This window comes from Melozone crissalis, unplaced genomic scaffold (genome assembly GCF_028551555.1).
Source record: "Melozone crissalis strain CALT ecotype California unplaced genomic scaffold, PUWL_Pcris_2 ptg000027l_1, whole genome shotgun sequence".
Classification (NCBI taxonomy): Eukaryota; Metazoa; Chordata; class Aves; order Passeriformes; family Passerellidae; genus Melozone; species Melozone crissalis.
In genome coordinates, this window is record NW_026535805.1 from 24,175,173 (window position 1) to 24,197,661 (window position 22,489).

Consider the following 22,489-nt stretch of genomic DNA (forward strand, 5'->3'; position numbering starts at 1 on the left):
CAATCTCCATCCAAAAAACAGGAACATCTTCAATTAGGTCGAGCTGCTCAGAAGCTCACCCAATCTGACCTTGAATATTTTTAGGGATGGGGCATCCACAACATCTCTGAGCTACCAGTTCTAGTGTTTCACCATCCTCGTTTTAAAAAAATGTCTTCCTTATAGTTAGTCTGAATTTATCTTCTTTCAGTTCAGAACTATCTCCCCTTGTCCTAGAACAAGAAGCCCTGCTAAAAAGACCATCCCCATCTTTCTTATAAACCCCCTCCAAGTACTGAAGGACCACAATCAGGTCTCCCTGGAGCTTTCTCCTCTCCAGGCTGAGCATCCCCACTCCCTCAGTCTTCCTTCAAAGGAGCGATGTTCCATCCCTCTGACAATTTTTGCCCAGGACACAGTTGTCCTTCTGGGCTGCAAGTGCACACTGACAGACCATGATCAGCCCCTCAATATCCCCAAGCCCTTCTTGGCAGGAGTGCTGTCAATCCCTTCATCCTCCATCCTGCCCTGACCCACACGCAGGGTCTGCACTCTGCTTTGCTGAAGCCCATGAGGTTCCCATGGCCCCACTTCTTGAAGTTATCCAGGTCCATCTGGGTGGCTCCTTGTCCCTCAGGTGTGCCAACCACAGCACTCAGCTTGGTGACCTTGCTGAGGGTGCACTTGATCCCGCTCTCTATGACATTGATGAAGACAATAAACAGAACTGGCCCCAGTATGGACCTCTGAGGGTCACTTGTCACTTGTCACCAGCCTCCATCTGAACATCTAGCTGCTGCCCACTACCCTTTGGATGTGAATATCCGACCAATTCCTTATCCATCAGACATCCGTCAAATCCATGTGTCTCCAATTTGGAGAGAAGGATTTTGTGGGGGACCATATCAAGGGCCTTACAGAAGTGCAGATGGATGTTGCCCATAGCTCTTCCCTTGTCCACTGCTGTAGTCACTCCATCATAAAGGACTTGCCCTTGGTAAAGCCATGCTCACTGTCTTCAATTACCTCCCTGTCCTCCACGTGCCTTAGCACAGCTTCTGGAAGGATCTGTTCCATGATTTTCCCAGGCTCAGCTTTCTGGGAACAGTAAGACTTAAAGGTACCTCCAAAACCTTTATCTCTGCCCTAAAGTATTTTCTCAACCAATTTCCTCAGCCTGTTCTCAAAAGGATCCCTCTGTTTCTGGATGCATTATAATTTCCTGTTCATGCCCCTTCCAGCATTACAGAAGTCATGCTAGATCCAATTTTGTATGCTGTGAGTGAAAGGAACAGAAAATGTTACAGGTAACACAAATTAGTCTTTCAAGCTCTATCTCAGGTTATCCTTGAAACTAGTCACTTATTAATTACCCTGATTTATTCTCATGAAGATTAGGAAACAAGAAACTATTACTAAGGTGTAACGTTCATCATAACAACATCCCAGAAGCTAAAAGTTGACAATGAATTTGCTTTGGATTGTGATGCTGTGCCGTCATGCACTCGTGTCCAGTGGGGAAAAACAAACAGGCAGCAATAACTGTTTCCACAAGACTATTACAGCTAATGAGTTAAAAAACTGACCTAGTTGACTGTCACAGTTAAAAATATAATGCCTAGACCTAATTTCATTGAAGCGCATGTGATTTCATAAGACTGCATGCCCTTTGCGAGTGTACTTCCCTTGAACAGATATTCCATGGGTCTATCCATGCCTTGCACATGCCTTTTGTGTTTTATCAGGTAAAAACTGGGAAACTATCATCAACAGAAAGCACTTTGTTCTCTTGATTAAGCAGGATGATTGGAAACGCTAAGTGTTTCCATTGCTTGTGTTTCCCAGAAAAAAGGTTTTGCTTAGCTTGTGTGCTGCTTGCCGGGAGGAGCATGCCGAGGACCAAATCCATAAAATAGGTTTCTGGGACAGTGGTGCACAGAATGGTTGCCAGCTTTTTTCCAGAAAACATAAGCTGTTCCACAGAGCATTAAAATTAATACAGCTTAACATTACTTCCGCCCTGAATTGAATCAAGATGTTAAAGGGACAGAGAACTTTTTGGTATACTTATTACACTGATGTTATTTTACTCTGTATTGTCTTAGAACATGATCTAAGGTTTTTGGACCCATGGAGAACAATCCAAGTGACTTCAGACAGCTTTTGATCCAGCTACAAGGTCCTTCCACCTGTCTGTAATGGACTGCAAAATCAAACCATGTTTCAAACAGAAATTTTCAGCAATTGCAGTGTACTCACTTAAAGCACGGGTATGCTGTAGAGTACAAATGACAGTGCAGTGGGAGACATTACAATCAACCTTAGGACACAGTGCATGTTGACACAATCTTATCGCTTCAAGGAGATACTCGCATTTCAGTGTTTTAAAAATCACTGTAAAACTTTGTTTTAATCATTTGGTGTAACAGAAAAAACACCTGAGACAGTGAGAGTCTGGTGGGACAGTCAGTAGAAAACTAAACAGAAGTTGATTCCAGATCTGCCACAGACCTGCTACATATCCTTAGTCAGTCACTTTACTCATACATCAATTTCCCATTGTGATAGAACAGGTATATGAATACACCATATTCCAAAATAAGCAAGTGAGTTCAGATCCTTTTCAGAGATTTTCTCAAAGGTCTCAGTACCCAGCTGGCCTTCAGCTAAGGCTGACCCTCTCATGGGACCCAGAAAGAGAGCAGTGCAGTTCTGCTCTGATACCTCCAAGCAAAGTTACCATGCATCCCCTGCACAGTCTGGCATCACTTTAATGAAAAAGAAGCCAGCACTAGGCAGAAGTAACTATCCTGAGCACTGAAAGTCATGCAACCGTGTCAGCACAACACAGGATCTGTGCTGACAGTTGTTCTCTCTGTGTGATCCATCCCTGAGGTACCTGCAGCTAAAACATGTCTCTCCACTGCTCAGTTGCATTGACAACACAGAGCCTCTGAGTGGTGGGACAGAGAGGCTTGGTAACAGTGGCTTGGGGACATCCTGAAATCCTCCTCTGTCTAAGCTGGTTGTACTAGTTGAGGTGCTTTTCAAAGCTCTTCAGTACAATGAAAGCTGTCACTCAGCCCTCACTGCCAAATGGTCCCTTGTATCCAGATCTGCCTCAGTGCGACCTACAGCAAAACCCTTAATCGCTGTCAGAACTGGAGACAAACACCTGCAGCCCAATCTGCAGCCAAGATTCCTCCTAATGAAGAGGATCAACCGCCTTTCTCCCTCCAGCAATGACAGAAGCCCTGCATCCCATCGTGCCATGCCCCTGTCTGCTGATGTGGGTGGGACATGGCATAATGGGTTTAAGTCCCAGCAGGGGGCATTTAGGCAAAATCTCAGGGAAAAACTGATAACTGTGAGGATAACAAACACCAACACAGACTGTTAAGGTGCAATCACTGTCACTAGTGATTTTTAAGAAGGAATAAAATGAGTACATTTAGCCAGGAGCTGGACTAGATGGCTTGCTGAGGCACTGGCCTCAGATGCAGTGTCATGGACATATTTTATGAAAAATCCTTTCATTAGAATCTTTTCTCCTGAGAAGCTGAAAGGCCTCAGAAATTAAATGTAAACAATAATTATCTGCTGCTGTGGAATGCAATGGGTGCATCTTTGATTGGTCTCATGTGGTTGTTTTTAATTAATGGCCAACCACAGTCCAGCTGTCTCGGACTCTCTGGTCAGTCACAAGATTTTATTATAATTCTTTTCCCTTCATTGCTAGCCTTCTGATGAAATACTTTCTTCTATTCTTTTAGTATAGTTCTAGTATATAATTTTCTTTTAATATCATATATATCATAAAATAATAAATCAGCCTTCTGAAATGTGGAGTCAAGATTCTCATCTCTTCCCTCATCCTGGGACCCCAGCGAACACCACCACAATGCAGGGCAGAGGAAATGTGTGCGAGGAGAAAAGCCCCAGGCAGCACTCACCGGTTGGTGTGGGAGTTGCAGTGCATGAACCAGCTGCGGTTGTTGTCCACATACATGGCCCAGGCCTTGTCGTCCTTGCCCAGCATCATGTCCTTGACCACGTTAATCCTGGCGATGCCGAAGGCCGGGTCCGGGTGGTTGTCGTAGCGGTCCACGTGCAGCTCCCAGTAATGCACGCCCTTGGAGAAGGCGGCGGTGCCCAGCACCACCCGGTCATCGTAGCTGTTGCAGGTGGCAGTCTGGTTGTCATTGGACAGCACTATGTCTCTGTGGGCTGACGAGGGGTCAAAGGTGAACCACGCCACTGTGGAACGGGAAAGAAAGGATTAGATCAGGAGGGGCTGTGTCCATGTGTTGTCTGTTCAACTCAAGTAAGAAGGATAAAATTCCGCCTTTGTAAAGACCCCACTGTACTCTGAGGTAATAAAGACCATCTTTCCTTTTTACTGTAGGCAGCTACACAAGATTAATCTGAGCTGGTACCCTGCTGCTCTTCAGCTCAGAAGTGCTTTACATCATTTGTGCTTGTTCCCCTGAAATTTAGCTGCTAAGGGTAGTGACATTCTGTCCACACACAGGAACAAGAGAGTCACTGAGGAGACAAAGGCTGCTCCATGAGATGGAAACTGCTCGTGTCAGTGAATTGGTTCAGGATCGCCTTCAATGGAAATGGAGATTAGCTGTGTCCATGCTGGTTAGGATTGACTTCACCAGTTTTTCAAAGTGAAGGGTTTTTTTAAGGAAAGGGAAAAAAGGCCCCAAAAGCTCTTGCAATATAAATATTTTATACTGGCCTATTTTGGCAACACAGCATAAAAGTGGAAGTGATAATAGCATGCACTTCTCAATTCATTACAATATCATTAATGAAGATGAACTTCCCGTAATGTCCGTATGGATGTCAAGCATAATTACAGGGGAACAAGCATGAGTTCCCATCTCTGTATTATCAAACCTTGCAGGGAAATTGAAGCAGTAGTGAAGAAAAAGGCAAATCCCAAAGATGTATGTAGAAAGGGAGACAGAGTAGAACAAAAAATATCCCATGAGTTGCATAACTGTTTCTGTATGATAAGGAAACTCTCTCAGTTAGATCCTAGACTTTTACAGCCAACTAAAATCACACGACTTGAAGCCTGAAGCATTACTGATAATGGAAAATGCCAGTAGGTGTCAGATACATTAATGGGTGTAAAGGGATGAAAGTGTCCTGCCACTGAGACCTGCAGCTTTTCATTTAGAGAGTGGCAAAGGCCCAGCTCACCATCTGATGTCTGTAAAATGACCGTCTTGCTGTAAGGACCAACGCCCGAGGAGTTGAAAGCTTTGACCCTGGCATTGTAAGTGCTGTTGAAATGAAGGCCGTCGATGGTGCAGAGGGTCTCCTTGCCAACATATACCTCCTAAACATTCCAAAAAACACGAGAAAGAGAGAGAATGAGGGACTTAGTTTAAACATAGTTAAGACTTCTAAATATAAGCAAAAAGTGAACAGCTTCTCTTTGCTTCCCAGGATGAATGAGTTATGCTGGTATAATACAAACAGCCACAGCATGGGAGACATCAAGGATGGTCAGCACTGAACAAACTAAGGTGGAGATGAAGCTGGAAGGGTAAAGCAATAAAGGGCAGCACAGAAAGATCTTCATGCTCCTCTTATCCTAAATATCTACTCCAAAACACTATTTTGGAGAGTAGTCCCAGTATCTGACACACTGTGGCCACTATTTTATGTAAGACAAAAAAAGGGGGCATTTTATAAGAATAAAAAAAAACAAAACAAGAGCAGTTTTGTTCTATTGGAAAGGTTCTCTCATGCCTAGGTTAAAATATTGTTTTGAAACCTGAAAACAGATCCAGAAGAAAATTAACTCCTAAAAATTAGGATTACATTCCCGACATGATGAAATGTATCTAGACAACAGAGACATAAAAAAGATCTTCAAATATTTATCATACAGCAAGTAGTTCTGTAATGTGAAATATTTCAGAGGGAGGAACATCTAGGCAGACCAGTGAAGAGGATGAGATTATGCAGGCTACGATGAACTGAAAGAGGCCTAGAAAATCCTGTCTTGGCAGCAGGTTGAAATATATTTCCTTTCCACCTCTGATTTCTCTGGTTCTGTGAAATCTGTAGGTTTATGGTAGCAAAGGGACCAAAGTGCTTAAACCTGTCACTAGGCAAAACACTCAGATCCCAGTTCAGTTAAGACCTTAGTAATGCCCAGGAATAGTTCTGATGGTTAAGGCTCTCTCATATAAACCCAAAAGGATGTGATGAATAAGACAGGAATTGATTAAGTTTACAGCAGGACATGTGTTTGTCCTCTTTGCTACTATGGTGGCTGCTACAAACAACAAAATCTCGGGTCCTGAGTTAGCTGGTGATCAATCATGGAGACAAAGAAGACTTTTAATAGAATAACTTAATTTACCTCCATGTCACAAGAGATGCTGACTGTGAAAAAATTTTGTATTTGTTGAGCAACTCTCATATTTTCTAACCCACTTCATGCTTACCACTGTTCGCTGCTTCAGTTTATGCAGGTTGATGCTCTCTGCTTCTATAAAAATGTTCTTTAAATCCACCCATCAAATACTGATAAATTGCAGTCAACATCTTTGCTTTCAGACATAGAATTCTCCATTTAAAAGGTCAGCAAACCCTTATTGAGATGGCATTGCTGAGAAGCCTGCCTTTTATATTTTAACAGGTAAAACCGAGGATGCTTTTACCACAGCAAGCAGACCATTCCCCTTAGAAGTTATCACCTTACATTTTTAAGGACTGAGATAGTTTTGTATCTTTTCCAATCCAAAACCTTAACATGGCACTGCTGCCAGTCCTAAAACCTTTAGCAGTTCCAAAACTCACCCACACAAATGAGCTTGGATACGCACCAGCCTGAAATCTTGTAATTCACAAGACATGAATACCACTTTAAAAGGTTTATCTGGGATAAACTGGGTAAAAGATACTGGAATTCTAACACCTTCTTCTAACTCTTCATTCATCACACACTGATAACCCTCTTACCTACTAACATTGACCAAATTGGCAGCTCTCAGCAGCCATTCACAAAAATACCTTTTCACACTTTCAGTAATGGAAGCCAGACTCTTCAAATCCCTGTGAAATGTTACGTGGACCAAGGGACTGGGGAGAAACCACTGAGGAGACCTTCCAAAAACCACAATGCCCTCTTCAAAATGCCCTGCCAATATTGCTGCCTCTTCTAATGAGGAGTGTCCAAATGAGGCACCTTTGCTGGCTATGGGTGTAGTGGTTTGGCAGTTCCTTAGGTGGATCCATGCCAGGACATTTTCAGCTTGAGAAATCTTTAGGTTTCCTGGGAGAAGCCACTTTGCAGCTCCCGAAGAAATGCCATCACAAGGTTTTGGCAAAATTCGCTGTTTGTGAAGAGAGCAGCTGTGCTCCACAATGATGTCCAGATGCTTTGGAGGCACCAGCCCCTAGGGAAAGCACTGGGCCAGCCTGGACCTGAGCAACAGGAGCATGAAGACTGCCTGAGGTGGAAGGGCCACAGCTTCTAGGAGGACATGGCTGGAAGAAAGCTGATTGAATTGCTTCTCTAGTTTGTTCATCAGGATATGTTGAAAAAGTATGGGAGCCCATAAGCACCCTGCTCCTGCAACCAGGAGCATCACGTTGTGGCGTCAACCAGAGGATCTGGAGGGCAGCACTTGGGAAGCCTTTCCATATTTATCAATTCCATCACAGCATGACAGTGGAAAAAGTTTCCACCAGCCTGGTCCCATCCATTCCCAAGGGAAAGGTTTAGAAACCCTGTATTTTTAAGCAGGATCATATTTTTACTCAGAAAATCAGGAAAGACGGAGTTGCATTTCTGGACCTAGAATGTCAGCTGTTGAAACAGGGTGCAATGGACAGATGAGAGTAGGGGCTTCAAAGACATTTCTGGTTTGTGCAATGAAACACTTCCAGCTTCTCATACTCAGCAAGCTCATATGGGATTTTCTACTCCGGAATGCACTGGGCGTATCTCAAGGCCCTCTTTCCAAGAGCCCTGAGAATAACCTCAGACAAACTTCCTACCTAGGCCAGTGGTCCTTCTATTAATCAGCATCTGCACTGCTTTCTCCACCAGCACAATGGAATTCGGGATGTTTTGACAACCGAATCTTCCGTACCCCTCTCCCCACCCTCAGACAGAAACAAATCCGTATCTGGAGGAAACTCACATACAAAGAAACACAAATAAATGCTGAATGAAATTCTCACTCGGAATTGGCCACCATCTCCATCATCAAGTTCCAAGATATAGCCCTCCACTGGGTTGTGGCTCAAAGGTGGCATCCTCCAGGCCAATGTCACACTGTTGTTCCTGGTGCAGCACTTCTCCAGCTGCAGCAATGGGACGGGTGGCACTGAAACAGGAACTGGGTACAGGTTAGTGTAACTCTGCCCTACCCCTTCAGTCTGTGCTGTGAGCACTATGGCTACTGCTCACCTCCTTCCCCTTGCAGGGGAGCCAGTGTTTGTTAGGAAGAGAATCCATTCTCTTTCTTGAAACAAAAGGCAGTAAAATTACATAACAAAATGTTGTTGCCCAGTTAGACAAATCATTTCACTGAAATATGTAGACAGAAACATATCTGGACTTGATTGTCATGTCTCATAAGAACTAGAGTCTAGGGAATCCATGTGTGGCTTCCTTCCCAGGAGTCACTGTCTGGAAGAATTCTTTTTCACACCAGAGCACCCACTGTCCCCAAAAGGAGGGGCAGGGGTGTCTCAGGCCATAGAGTGGCACAGCCAATGCTGCCAGGGAACCCAGTGCATTAACAAAGAATTGGGTTGTCAGCAAGCAGAGCAGTCACTCCTCCCAGCACAGCTGAGAGACAGCCTGAACTCCACCAACAGCAGGAAAACAATTCTTCACTACAGTTGGGGGGGGTTTAAAAATCTAATTTACCACCCCTTCCTCTCCCCCTAGTTTTTCATCAAAAACACCTTGGATGTGTTATCTTTATGGCAACCATACTTAAAATAAACTGTTGAAGCAAATTGTTCTGTTTGCAAACTTTATCTAAATCCCATGGTTCAGGTAGCAAAAGGAACTTCTGCATCACAGGAGACTCCTCATGGAAATTACAAATGCAAATTTTTCTACCAAGATGCCTTGTCAGTGACTTGCTCAGAAGAAACACTAAGAGACTGTTTGCCAGACCAGCATCTTAAAAATAAAAAGAAACAGAGTAAAATATTCAGCCGTGTCTCTGTGGGAAAGAGACCTCTATCCAACCTCTCCTAAACAAAACTAAACTCTCACTGTTCACTCTTTGCTGGCAATTCTAAAGTGAAAATTTAGTCTTCTGGGTAGAGCTGGCATGCATCTTATGCACTGTTGAAAACATACAGGTTAAGTTAGGATGCAAGTGATGCACAAAGCCTGCCTGGTCTTCTGCCCAAGGCTAAATTTTACCATTCAATATCTCAGTATCATTTCTGCTGAGCTCAATCATGTCTTAGAAGAAACTGAGTGCTCTGAGAATTCATTGCCTTAATAATATTGGTTTGCTCTTCTTTTATCTACTCTGCTTTGACCCTCTAGTTTATTTTCCTCCTTCTGTCTGTGTGAGAGCTAAGCCCTTGAGCTGTTTCTTTCGTCCTATTTTATGTTTCTGGATAAAAGAGGACTGTTCATGTTCTGTGTACCAAGCAGACTGTGGGAAAATGGATGCTACTGTGTGACAGGGCTGAGGCTTCACCCCCACTTTGGAAGTGACTCGAAAGTCAACATCACACTTGTGATAAACAGCACAGAAGCTAGCCCGGCTTTCCGCTGGCATTATCCATCACCACAGTGAACGCAGATGGTTGGTAGCCCAGAAGAATGAAACAAAAGACCTTTATAAATTAGCTCTTGAAGGTTTTTCTGTGAAAAGGAAGCCTTGTTCCTATTCCTTGATATTTAAGGATGATTCACAGGGTGTCATAAATAAAAACCTGCTTGTTCTCTCACATGGAAAGTTCAGAGTTTCCTCTAGGAGACACTGTGTCTGGAGAAGTCACAGAAATGTGACAAGAGTCAAAAACCTGAAAATAAGGAATTCAGAGGTAATGGGATTTCTTAAGTGAACCATTTTAAGTTTAGAGTTTTGTCTGTGTTTGTTAACCTGTGTATTCCTGGTGACTGATGAGCCTGAGAGGAGATAGGGCTCTATCAACCATCCACACTCCTGCCACTTTTGCTAGCTGGTCAGCCCTCTCAGGAGGCATTTGTCTGGTCCTCCCCATTTCTGAGACTCCTCCTGGCAAGACTGGACGAAAATCCAATTCCTGAAGTTTCTAAGATACAAAACAGACAATGCCCCTTCGCCTCTGAATAAACCACTAAACTTTTCAACCTCTGAAAAAAACCTCATTACTCCTAGGAACACTGATTTGAGGCTTTCAGGAACTGTTCATGTAATGCACAATGCTGGAAAAAAGAGCAGAATTTTTGGAGGACAGCATGTAGTTTACAATTCCCCTTTAACTATGTAAACAGGAATGCTGTCTAGGAATAAAATATGTTTTCATCCAGTAGAGTGCTGTTGTTCTTTTTCCCAGGGGAAGGGGGAATTTTGGCCCAATGTGTTAGAGTCTCACATATTATGGCGAAGTGCCTTGGCTTCTTTAATGTGTTGCTGGATATTTAAGGCTTTGTGGGCAATCCATATCAGCCTCCTGCTCTTTTTGATCCAGCCTGAACTGCACAACTTCATTCCTATTGTGCAAGAAGCTCCTGACAAGCAGCTGTGCAGCTTTGCTGCATGGTGCTCTCTGTGCCTGACCTCCTGCTTCCTCCACTGCATGTGGATAGGCAGAGATTTGTCCTGATCTCAAATTCCCTATGGGAGGAGAAAAGATGAACACTTGTACAAATCATAGGAAAGTGCAAAGTGAGTTGAATAATCGGGTATATACTTCACTGCAACAAGCAATGGAATAGGACTAAGAAAAGAAAAAATATAGGCCAAGTGCCAGGCAAAAAAAAAGACTCAGATGTTAAATTACAGTTCTGTCCCACTTCTTGACCAATTTAAAGTTCTCAAGGGATTTTTTGGAAGGAAAATATTAAAAATATAAAGGGAGAAATGATACTGCATTGGCACAGTGGGACTTATTAATGAGTCTGAATGATGTCCTGCTATTTTAAAAGTGCTTCATGCCCGTCACTCTTTGATAAGAAATGTGACACTGACTCATGTCTCTTATCAACAGAGCAGTTCCCAAAACACATTGCTCAATGCATCTCATGGCTGATCAGGGTAGTCCCCTCACAGGGTACAGCAGGGCTGCTCTAAGATGCTGTCTTTTGTCCTCTTGACAAGCAATGAGGTCACCCACCTTCCCAGACTAGTTTTTAAAGGACTAAATGCACCTCAAGAATGGGACCCCCCAGAAACAGGAAAACTTTGACTTCCTCCAAAACTGCAGTACAGCTCTGGAACAGCTTGAGTCACTGCTGTAGCAAGTGCCTTACAAACAGTGTTAGGAGAGCTGAGTCCATGACACAGAGCAGAAAGAACCAGAGGTAAAGCTTAAGATGAAACAGCTGTCCTTTGATTATCAGGGCAGTAGAGTTCACACCTGCAGAAGCAGAGAAGATTTGTGGCAGACGTGTCTGGGAAATCTTCATGGTTTGCAGAAGAGAGAAGGAATCAGGATAAGGAGACAGGGTATATGAATGAATGTTCAGAGGTGGTATGGAAAAGTAGAGTAGCTACATATTTTCCTATTTTGTATCTAGTCCTGTTTTTCAGCCAATGAAGACTGCATGCCAATTACAGCTGTGTGAACAAAGCAGACACGGAAAGTGCGTTTGCCTGTGCCAATAGCTCCAGCTGAGAATATGTGAACTACACATTAAGCCAGGCATCAGAGGACAGGAATTTTGTGACAAGGCATTCTGTAAAAGCCTCAGAGAGAAGAAGACATGGACAGAGACAATGATCTGGGAAAGCTCAAAATGCCAGCAACCAGTAGAGCTGTGTGAGTGCCTCTGAGGTCAGCGGGCCCAGGGAGTGTGGGACTCGGTGAGACCCTTTGATCAACAGGACTGCCTAAGCATTACTTCTGCACCTATCACATCTCTGCACATTTAATTTGTTCTCAGATTGCTTCTTCTTTCTGCAAAAAAGAAAAAGAACCCTATGATCCCTATTTTTTAGATGAGCTTTAGATCTGTGCCTATAGCGAATGCATCAGTAATGTAAATGAACTTGTCATCAAAGCAAATGCAATGTGATTTGTTCTCATTTTCATTCTTTGTCTACCACAGTGAATCAATGTTTACTTTCAAGCATGCTTTCACTCTAAATGACCCATGCAGGCTCAGTGAGGTTGAATGAGGCCAGAGTTTGAAAAAAATAGAAATTCAGTCATGTACTAAGCACTGATAACAATAATACAGATATTACATTGCAAAGTTTTTGGAAAAAAACCAACTTACAGTTGGAAAAGCCCTGTTCTCCTAGATCTCCCCAAAACTTCCTTTACAGATCATTGACATCTTTAAAGCATCTGCTCTTGTCAGATCAACCAGTAGAATGGCTTAATAATTCTCACCTCAACACCAACATTTGGCAAAGACGGATGAGTTGGTGTGCTGGTGTAGGTAGGATTGAAGAAAGAGAGCAGATGAAAGAGGAGGACATTTTTTCTTTGTGAAAGTGGATGCTCAGAAATATGGAAGTCACGGAATCACAAAACAGGTCAGCTTGGAAGCGACCACAGGGGCTCATCTGGTCCAACCTCCTTGCTCAAGCAGGGACATCCTAGAGCACATGGCACAGGACCGTGTCCCTACAGTTCTTGAATATCTCCAGTGAGGGAGATGCCACAGCTTCTCTGGGCAATCTGTCTCAGTGCTCATGGTGATAAATAGCAAAACATCACCATGCAACTGCAGCTTCTCCTTACAGCCAGTAAAGGGATGTTCCCAATCAGTCTGGGTGCTTCCTCCTGAAATGCTGAGTTGATTCCTCTGTGATACCTGTATTTCTAGATGCAAGACCATTCTGCATGTGAAGACACAAATAGTGTATTTGAAGAAGGCCAAATCAAGCCTGACAAATTTGGTGGCCCTCTATGACAGAATAACAGCAGAGTGAGATGAAGGGCAAGGATCTGGTGTCACCTACCTGGACCTGTGCAAAGCATTACCCATATAACATCCCTGCCTCTAAGATGGAGAGACAAGAATTTTAATGGATGGACCTCTCAGCTGATAAGGAATTGGCTGGATGGCTGCACTGAAAGAGTCATGGTCAATGGCTCCATGTGCTGCGTCCATCTCCAGGGCCCCCAACACAGGAAGGACATGGAACTGTTGGAGTAGGTCTGGAAGGTGATCAGAGGGCTGGAGCACATCTCCAATGAAGACAGGCTGAGAGAGCTGGGGCTGCTCAGCCTGAAGAAGACTCCAGAGAGACCATATTGTGGCCTTCCAGTACCTAAAGGGGGCCTTCTAGAGAGCTGGAGAGGAAGTTTTTACAAGGGCATGTAGTAATGGGACAAGGGAGGATGGCTTCAAACTGGAAGAGAGAGGGTTAGATTAGCTATTAGGAGGAAAGTCTTTACTGTGAGGGCTGTGAGGCACTGGAAGAGGGTGCTCAGGGAAGCCATGGATGTCCCTTTCATGGAAGTGTTCAAGGCCAGGCAGGATGGGTCTCTGAGAAACCTGATCTAGGGAAAAGTGACCTTTCCCAAGACAGAGGGTTGGGACTAGACGATCCTTAAGGTTCCCTTCCAATCCAGATTATTTTATGATTCTAAAATAATGCAGGTTTGGTTGAGGTCATAGAAGTAAAATTTCAGGAAAAAAAAGGCCAAAGTGTCAGACTGAGAAGTTCAAATGGAAATAGAATTGATAAATGAAGAAAGATAAATACACGTCTGTATACTAAACAATCCCCAATATCTATAAATGCTAGCTTGGAACTGGTCAGAGGCTTGTTCTGCTTGGGCACACAGAGGTCTGAAGGTGAGTAACACCTCCCTTATGCACTTAAGGAATGGTGGCCAGGTTAACATCTTTCCATTATTCTTTGAGTGGTGTGTGCATGGTCACACTGGTGTGCTGACCACCCTGATGGGACATGCAATAGATAATCCCTGCTCAGGACCAAGACAGCTCAAGCAAAAGCCCTTCCTGAGGGCTAACCCTGCCTCTGGGGAGCAAAGCCCAAGGGGGTTTGGAAGCTCTGCACAGGTTTGGGCTGCAGAAGTCCTGTCTTCTTTCTGCCCCTCAGGTTGTGTCTAACTCAGTACCAGAGCTTCCCTGCCATCTTATGATAAATGAGAGCGTAGCAGAAAACACTTTAACTCAAAAAGCATGAGTGAATCTGGCTCAATTAAAGTTTTGTAAGTCTTCACCTGACTTTTGTAAGCCAGGTGAATGTCCACAAGCCAAATACCAAAGCTGCTCTCACCTCAGGTAACCTGTGGTTAATTAGCAATCTGGGTGACTCGTTTAACTAAATCCTTCCTATGTTTGTAAAGGAGAGTGGTGGGAGATTAGTATTAAATATATTTCACAATAAATATGGCTAGCAATAAATATAAACTGATTTTAAAAAGACAAGCGCAGACAGCATTCAGAGGAGTTTCATCGGTGATATTCCTGCTCTCTTGACTCCACTTGCCTGTCTGACAACATTTCAAAGGAGCAGTTCACAGATGTTTATTGAATAACTTTAACACAGCCTGTTTATGCCAAGATGCAAAGCATTCTTGGTGAGCAGACTCTGGCCTTTAACTGTTTGTACATTGTTTCTCCACATATCTGCCAAATTATCCACCCTAATTACTTCATCTCGGGTGTCTTAGATGCAGAATTAGGCCCAGAGAGAACACATAAGCGGAACAAAGTTCTTTATGCTTGCTCAAAACAAAAAAAAAGCACATCTGACATCACTACACTATATCCTTAACTCATTCACTGACTTCTGGCAGCCTCTATCCTGTCACCCACATGTATAATTAAGGCTTGAATCACCACTGAGAGAAGCTAATGACATCATTCCCAGGGACCACAATGGCTTTCAAACCCAACTGTTCTATGGATCTGTCTAACTCTGATGCAGTTCTCAGCCTGCTTCATATAAACTAGCCCCATTACAAGCTCATTATGTTAATTTTCTTTTTTTTAAGGTCAGTGACATGTCCTGTTCATCAGCTTCTTCTTTTAGATATATTTTTTAGCCTCAGTTCTCTCTAATTCTGTTCATCAGATTTATCCAGATACCTGGAACCATGGAATGGCACAGCCAAAGAGCTGTGGAAAGTAGCCTGGAACCATGGAAAGTAGCCAAAGAGCTACTTTCCCCTTGTGTGGTACAGCCATGGAGCTGCTTTCCCCTTGCGAATCTCTTCCTCAAGATTTTTTTTATTAAGATGGGCAATTTTTGGAGCACAGTCCAGATATCAGTCAAATAGGAGATTTTGTTTCCTATTCAAGCATGTGTGTGTGTGTTTGTGCAATATTTATTTTCTACTTCAGCTGTTTCTGACAAGATAGGGGTAACTGGTATCTTGAATTAACCATGTCAAACTTAGGAATGATACAAAATAGCATGAAGCTTCATGCAGCTCATGTCTTATAAATCTTCAAAACCCTACTCTGAAGAAGTTATCTTTCCAATTTTTAAGTGCATCTGGTATTTCTATCTGAGCTTGTTCAGCTCAGATAGAAATACCAGATGCACGTAAAGATTATACATGTGAGGGGAGCACACCTTTCCAGGAAACACACAGTAACCTGAATTTGCCTGAACACCTTTTAAAACTATCCAGCAAATTCAAGTTATTCCTCCTTTGATGTCCTCACACCTCCCAGCACTGTTCCAACACATGCATGAAAAACAGGAAAAGGAAAATCATAAGAGCTCACCCCTACATTTCATCTGAATAAAATCCAGCTGGTGAATTGACTGCAGTAAAGGTTCACTGTCCAGAGTCAAGTCAAACTCAGCAGACACTTTTGGCTCCAAGGCTCCTTTTACCCACTGTTCCTGAGATACCTGAACACGCTTGATTAAAGCATCTGAAATCTGAAAGAGAGCATCAGGTTTATAATGAAATGGCAGACGCACACATCAAAAATGACAGAATGCCTGTCAGATACAGCACAAAGGAAACAGGATTAAGACAGCAAAACAGATGAGATGGGATCTGGTCATTTTGGCGTGAGGTCCATTTATGTTGCATCCTTTCATCTTGTCTTTTCAAAATAAAGCTCATATTAGGCTAGGAAAGTAAAAACTGCGTTTATAAAGCCTGTTAAGATTATGATTATGTTGTGTGTCATGCCTTTGAATGCCACATATAATTCTGTACTCTGTTCTCTGATCTGCATGGTCTACTTTTGCTCTCCTGCTTAAAAAGAAGTTGCACAAAGAGAGGCTTAAATGTTTGAGTCTCTCCATCCAGCAGAGATGATTCAGTGGATGAAAGCTAAAGGATTAAAAAATCAAATGGTAAGGAAGGTGTATATTACTCACAGTGAGGGTGAAAAATTGTCAGATAGATTTTCACATATATGATGGATTTTCTTCCATTACATCAAAACTGAACTTAATTTTTAAAGCTTTGCTCTTGCTCAGCCCACAGACAATCAGACCAAAAGTTAAACGGAAATTATCACAACAGACACTCCAGGAAGTTAAATCCTGGCCCTGTGGAAATCAATGAACTCAGCTGTCCTTGAGGTCAGTGAAGCTGTCATTTGGGTATCAGGAGCCCCTGACCGTGAACTTCCTGTAAGTCACAGAGAGTAGAATTTTTTTATGGGTATTACAGAGAAAGTTTTCCTTTGTTGCAGGAATTTGGATATTTTTCCTCATTACTTTTACTGAGGATACTCCTGTCTGAACCCTTGTACCCACAGCTCCTTATCAGTCTGTGCAGTAGGTGGAGGAGCATCCCACAGCCTCCTGCAACCTTGGAGCCACTTACTGGGATGCTGGATCCCTTGGCCACATCTCAGTATCCTGGCTGCAGGAGTAGCTGCTCAAAGTAATGCAGTGCCTGAGTGTCTTGAAAGCATCATTAGATAAACCAGGAAAAAGTAAAAACAAAAATGGTTTTTTGGTTTTTTTTTTTTTTATAAAGGGGGCTGCAAAATCTGAAGCCACAGAAGTTACAGGGAAAGTAAGCTGAAAAGAAAGTAATGCATATATCTAGATAGCATGTAGCATGTATCCCCAAAGATTTTGTTTGTCCTGTAGAGTCCAGCCAACAGCCTGTTAAAATCTGTGTAACCTTGAGAATAATCCACACCACACATTCCCCTCTCCTGCATGAGACCAGACATGACAGTAACAATCAGTCTGGAGTGTTAATAGGTTTAGGCTGGCTAATTCTCATCCTGTTTTTTAGGGATGCTCTGACAAACCCCTGACACTCGTGCATTCATGTGTGCAGGTCATTTTGTTTGATGTACCTTTCTTTTTAGGCAATAAATAGAAACCACTAGAGCAAAATAAAGTTATTAATAAACATATAAGAATAAACAATGCAAAATAATTTATGGAAAAAAAACCACTGGTATGTTTTTTCTCATCAATAGACATTTTCACTGTTTGCACCTCAGAAGCAATATCCTGCAAATCAAGGCAATTATTGGCTGGGCCATATTTCGCAAAGAAAGGGTACCTGGAGCTGCCACAGGTCTTGCTGCAACAATCTCAGCAAAGCAAAGCTACATGCAGCCCCTTCAGACTAGACTTCCTTACAGGGGAGGTGCTGAAAGGACTCTTTTACATAGGAAAGCAAAGGGGAGAAGCACAAGGGGGAGAAGTACTACTCTATTGAGTCACTGACCCCTCCAAATTAATCAGAGAGCTCTGTGAGGCCCTGCGTTGGGTTTGTCAAACGAGAATAAAATACTCTGCAAAAAGCTATCATTAACTGCATAGCATCTTTTTCTCATCCCAGAAGGAAGGGCTGGCAGGAGGAAAGACATCAGGAGTGAGGGCAGTGGTGTGACCACCAACTCCCCACCTCAGTCAGGGTGCAGCTGTTAAAGCCATCTCTTTGCTGGGACATTCATGCAGTCACCAGGCTCTCTGTGTTTCTAGACAGTACTTACAGGAGTTGAGGTGAACCTGCCTTGGAGGTGGAAGGGGCTAATTAACAAAGCCACACATTTGTAGACTTATTTTTAATTTATTTTCTTTTTTTTTTTTTTCCCCAGAACATTAGGAAGAAAAATACCTGTAAAAACCCAGAGGGATCATTTTCTTTGATAACTTCTAGGCAGTATTCCATGAGCCCTGTTGACTGGCGTAGCTTCAGTGTACAGTGATTTATCTGGTCCCAAACAACCTGGAAAACAAACAAACATCAGTACAGTTCTATGACTGCCTCAGCTTGCAGTGAATTTTATAAAATTATTCCAGAAGAAACAAGGAATGGGAGAGTGTGTTAAATCTATGCTTAATTTAGCTGCCATATGGCCACTGCTGTATCTCCATCAGCTTCACTCACTTGCTCTGTATTGTAAATAGCGATAATTAGCTTGGCAAAATGTTGTGCACAGGGAATCTCAATTTTCAGAGCAGATTAATCTCTCAAAGATTAGGCTTGCTTGGGGCAGAGAGGGCACAGAACATGTCTCTGCATTTGCAGTGTTCACATTTCCAGTCACACTTTCACTAACATCTGAGCTTTTTAAAAGTCCTTCACTTTAGAGGCAAACTGCTGGAGTGGTTTCTCACAGATCATACCCTAAACATTCTCTTCACAATTTATCATTGAACCTGCTCTGCTTAAGAACACATTGCTGGAATTAAGAAATAAAATAGCTGCATTCCATTTTTCCAGATTTTGGGCTTGATTCTGCTGCCACATGGCTGTGGACTAGGTCTAGTAGCACTGTGTTCTGTAGGACAACTTGTGACAGCAATAAACTGCAGGGTTTGCTGTGCTGTCAGCAGAATGTCCTAAGTGCTGGTTCTTGTTAAGCAAGCTGAATGCTGATCTCAGGTGGATTTTGTTAACTGATATGTTAGATACTCCATTTCACTTTTTCCTTCTGGCTTAGATACTTTTAATGTGAATGGCACCCTAGTACCTCAAAATCACGTTAAGATCACCATTTTAAGAAATGTGTCTATTTAAATATTTCTTAACTGCCACTTCAGACAACCATTTTAGATTTCTTCTTGCCATCTCCTTTTACTGTGTTTCTTTAATATGTTTTGAGAAGCTCCTGGATTTCTGGAGGTGGCTTACTTGAATTTAAAGATTCGAGGAGATATCAAAATCACAACTGTTTACTTGGGCAGAAGGTGCCAAGATCCAAACCACACATAGGTTTCACTGATAAGCACCCCTCAAAAGATAGCCCCAAACCATAAGATAAATAAAGATCAATGGCCTGATTCAACAAACTGCTGAAGTATATCCATCATTTAACGTGTGTAGGCACAGTTCCATTAAACTGCTGAACTGGACCTGCTAAAGGAACTTTAGAATTTGGTCACTAGGAGAATTCATTGTCAAGGGGAACCTGACACACCCCAGCAGGTATCTCTCAGCAGCTGTGCTGAGCTGATGAGAGGAGTGCTCACCTTCAGCTTGTGCTCACGCTCCTTGGTGACCTTTGTGAGCAGTTTTGCCTTCTGCCGCGTTAACGCATCGACCAAGGCATCGCACTGAGCCACGAGACAGGCCTCGTAATCCAGCCCGTTCTCCTGCAACCAGGACAGTCACACACATCAGAGACAGCACAGTTTGCAGCTTCAGCTATTGCTCATACCTGCTTTTCTGCTCAGAAAAGATTTCCTTTCAAGACCCTCAGCATTTTTGTTGCCCTTCTGATTTCATTACAACTGTACCAGTAATACCTGCATGCTGTAAAATGAAACAATAACATGCCATGCCACAAATGGTCTTATTCAAAACCATCATTTACTGGCACTTTCCTGATGACAGATGTAGTACAACATGATGCAAATGCTAAATGTAACATACACAGTGCATATATACATAAGAGGATTCTGCTCCAATCTGTTTTAATTATCCCACTGTAGCAACTTTGAAATCACTGGCTCTGTACCACAGCAATTAGAACAGAATTATGGACCAGAATCTGGTCTACTGGCTTATTACAAGGAAATTAATGAGGTACAAAGCCCTAAGGTTTGTGTATTGCTTCGAGTTCTTTTTATAAAATAGCTAGCACTTGACAGTGGAGATATGTACTTGATTAGCTTTTAAAAAAAGAGGCAACTTTCTATTCACATTATGGTAAAATTCTTTGCTAGGCAGAAACCAGCATGAGGTATAAAACACTGAGCCTTTAGTAGGCTCTGGGAACAATTTAGCATTACATAAATTCCTGGAACTGCTTCTCTAGTACCCATTCAAAGGAAGACTCTCCCTCACCTCCTCTGCTCCTGAGACTAGAAGGAGAAAACTTTCACGCTCCTCTTCCAAGGAGATGTTTAGGTGTGCTATCAGCTTTCCTCCCAAATACCCCAATTAAAAAAGGAAAGAGCATCATTAAATGTGAGAAGATTTTAAGCATGCACTGAAGGAGAAGCGCCTCTTTGCTAAGACATTGTACTACCCTAATTCATTATTATCTCTTAGCTCTTTAGCTTTCCTCTCATTTTCTACTCATTTGCTTTGTCTTCTTTATTTTGAATTCAAAACTTTCAGCACTGTACTCCCTTCCCTCACTGTGACCCATGCATCCCATTCTCCAGCCGATGGATGCAGGGTCAGTGTTCCCTGGGGAGCCCCAGTGCAGCCCTGAACCTGCCGGCCAGATGTGGGCGAGGGTTTATCCAAGGCTGAGGAGACACCAGACAGCTCAGCTCCTGCTCACAGGTTTGTCTTAGATTCTTCCTGTCTGCATCTCCCCCTCCTCGGCTGGTGTCACTCCCAGCTCCCCCTTAAGCCCATTTCCACCCCGTTACTCCCGAAGTGCTGCTTTGTGCACAGAGCTGAATCAGTTGGTGGCTGCAGTGCATCTTTTCTCTCCTCATTTTCTGCTCTCACATCAAACAGGGTGTTTGGCTATATGCCTCCTTCAAGTGAGAAAGTATGAAATTGTTACAGCAGATGGGAAAATGGGAAAATCAGATCATGACAGCAACAAGGAGAAGCAAGGAAGCAACAGGAGCAATGAGGAACAGGCAGTGTCTGAAAAGAAAACACCAAGAGATATAAAAGTGATCTCAGAGAAGAGAAAGGCATGAAAAAAGAGGGGGAACAACAGATCTGCAAAGCAGGGAAAAGAAAAATAGATTATGAATTTGCAAACTGCCCCAGGTAAGATGAAAGCACGATTCCTGGTAGCTCTGGCAAACTCAGAGAGGAGATAAAGAATGTGGGTGGCTGCCTGGTCTGAAGTGCATTGAGACAGGATAATGAAATACATATTGCTTGATCCTTTGTGTAAAAGTATTGCTAAAATACATTTTTGCTGAGGGGAAAATGTCCATATGTGAATGTGGCAGCAGTCATAAGATCCCTACTGTAAATAACCTGCTCTGAGATATGTGTCTGGCTACAAACCTATGCACAAAGGCTGCATGTGTTCCCCCAGAAAGTAACAGTACAAAAACAGGTTTTTGTCCAAATGTCAAAAGGCACAGACTGGCTCATGACACATCTAAACCCCTTCCCCTCAAAGAGTGTGGCTGTACCAAACCTGACTACCAGGAGCACTCCATGGTATGTGCTATCATCAAAGGTGGCTGGAACACTGCATGAGAGGGGTGCAATTTGTCACGGGAGAAAACCATTCCAGGGAGCTCCTTAAGGGTTAAAGTGTGTGAGCGATCATCTTGGAGCCATGCCCCAGTCTTGTTTTACTTAGGAATACAATATGCAGCTGATTAGTCCTGCTGTTTTGGTTTGCTGAAATTTGATGTTTCACTCAGACCCAGGATGAAGATTGCCTCAACATGTGAGGGTCGGATTCAGATTTGTGACCAGACTTGGCTCAATGTTAGAGGGTACTGCTGGATAAAATTTCCTCTTCTGAGCTCTCCTCTAGCATTTTAAGCAATAAGCAGCATCAAATAAATGGCTTGGTCTTTTGATCCAACTGTAGCAGCTCCCTTATGCAGAGCAATTTGGCGGTGATTTTATTGAAACACATTAAAGGATTTTACAGCATAGTCATAAATAGTCATAATAGGCCACTTCTAGGTTTCAGGAGGGAAAAATACATTTGTAATGGAGCTAGATGACTCAAGAAAGATTGGTGATAGACTACTGTTTTGGATGGATTATCCCATCCTAAAATAGCTGTTCATAACTACAGGAAGAAATGCTCTCTAAAGGTGCCTGCCTTTTCTCCTTGGACAGTGAAAGAAATTAAATGAGTAGACTACATAACTATGTGAGCTACATAATTGTTTAATTTTACCAGTTCCTCATTTTGGTGTGCTCCCTTCCCCACATGGCTGTGGCAGACTGTGAGGGTGCCTTGTGAGGCTGCCCTGAGGCAACCCAAGAGCTTGGGCATCTCTTGTGGTACGAATTCATCCTCTGAGGTTCTAGG

The 22,489-nt window shown here is 42.9% G+C and overlaps 1 protein-coding gene across 13 annotated transcripts in view; it reads right to left on the bottom strand.

Moving 5' to 3' along the window:
• The window catches only part of TRIM67 (tripartite motif containing 67), a 34,868-nt gene that overhangs the window by 5,240 nt on the left and 7,139 nt on the right, over nucleotides 1-22,489 (bottom strand). For 2 of the 13 annotated variants that reach the window (XM_054279658.1, XM_054279655.1), the window contains 6 exons: nucleotides 19,542-19,664; nucleotides 18,184-18,294; nucleotides 15,860-16,019; nucleotides 8,200-8,345; nucleotides 5,197-5,335; nucleotides 3,933-4,236 (listed from right to left, as the gene is read on the bottom strand). In XM_054279658.1, coding sequence (XP_054135633.1) covers nucleotides 3,933-4,236; nucleotides 5,197-5,335; nucleotides 8,200-8,345; nucleotides 15,860-16,019; nucleotides 18,184-18,294; nucleotides 19,542-19,664 — 983 coding nt within the window. Of the gene's footprint in view, nucleotides 1-3,932; nucleotides 4,237-5,040; nucleotides 5,336-8,199; nucleotides 8,358-15,859; nucleotides 16,020-18,183; nucleotides 18,295-19,541; nucleotides 19,665-22,489 lie in introns of all 13 variants that reach the window. The other 11 variants (XM_054279659.1, XM_054279656.1, XM_054279660.1 and 8 more) reach the window with 10 other exon arrangements.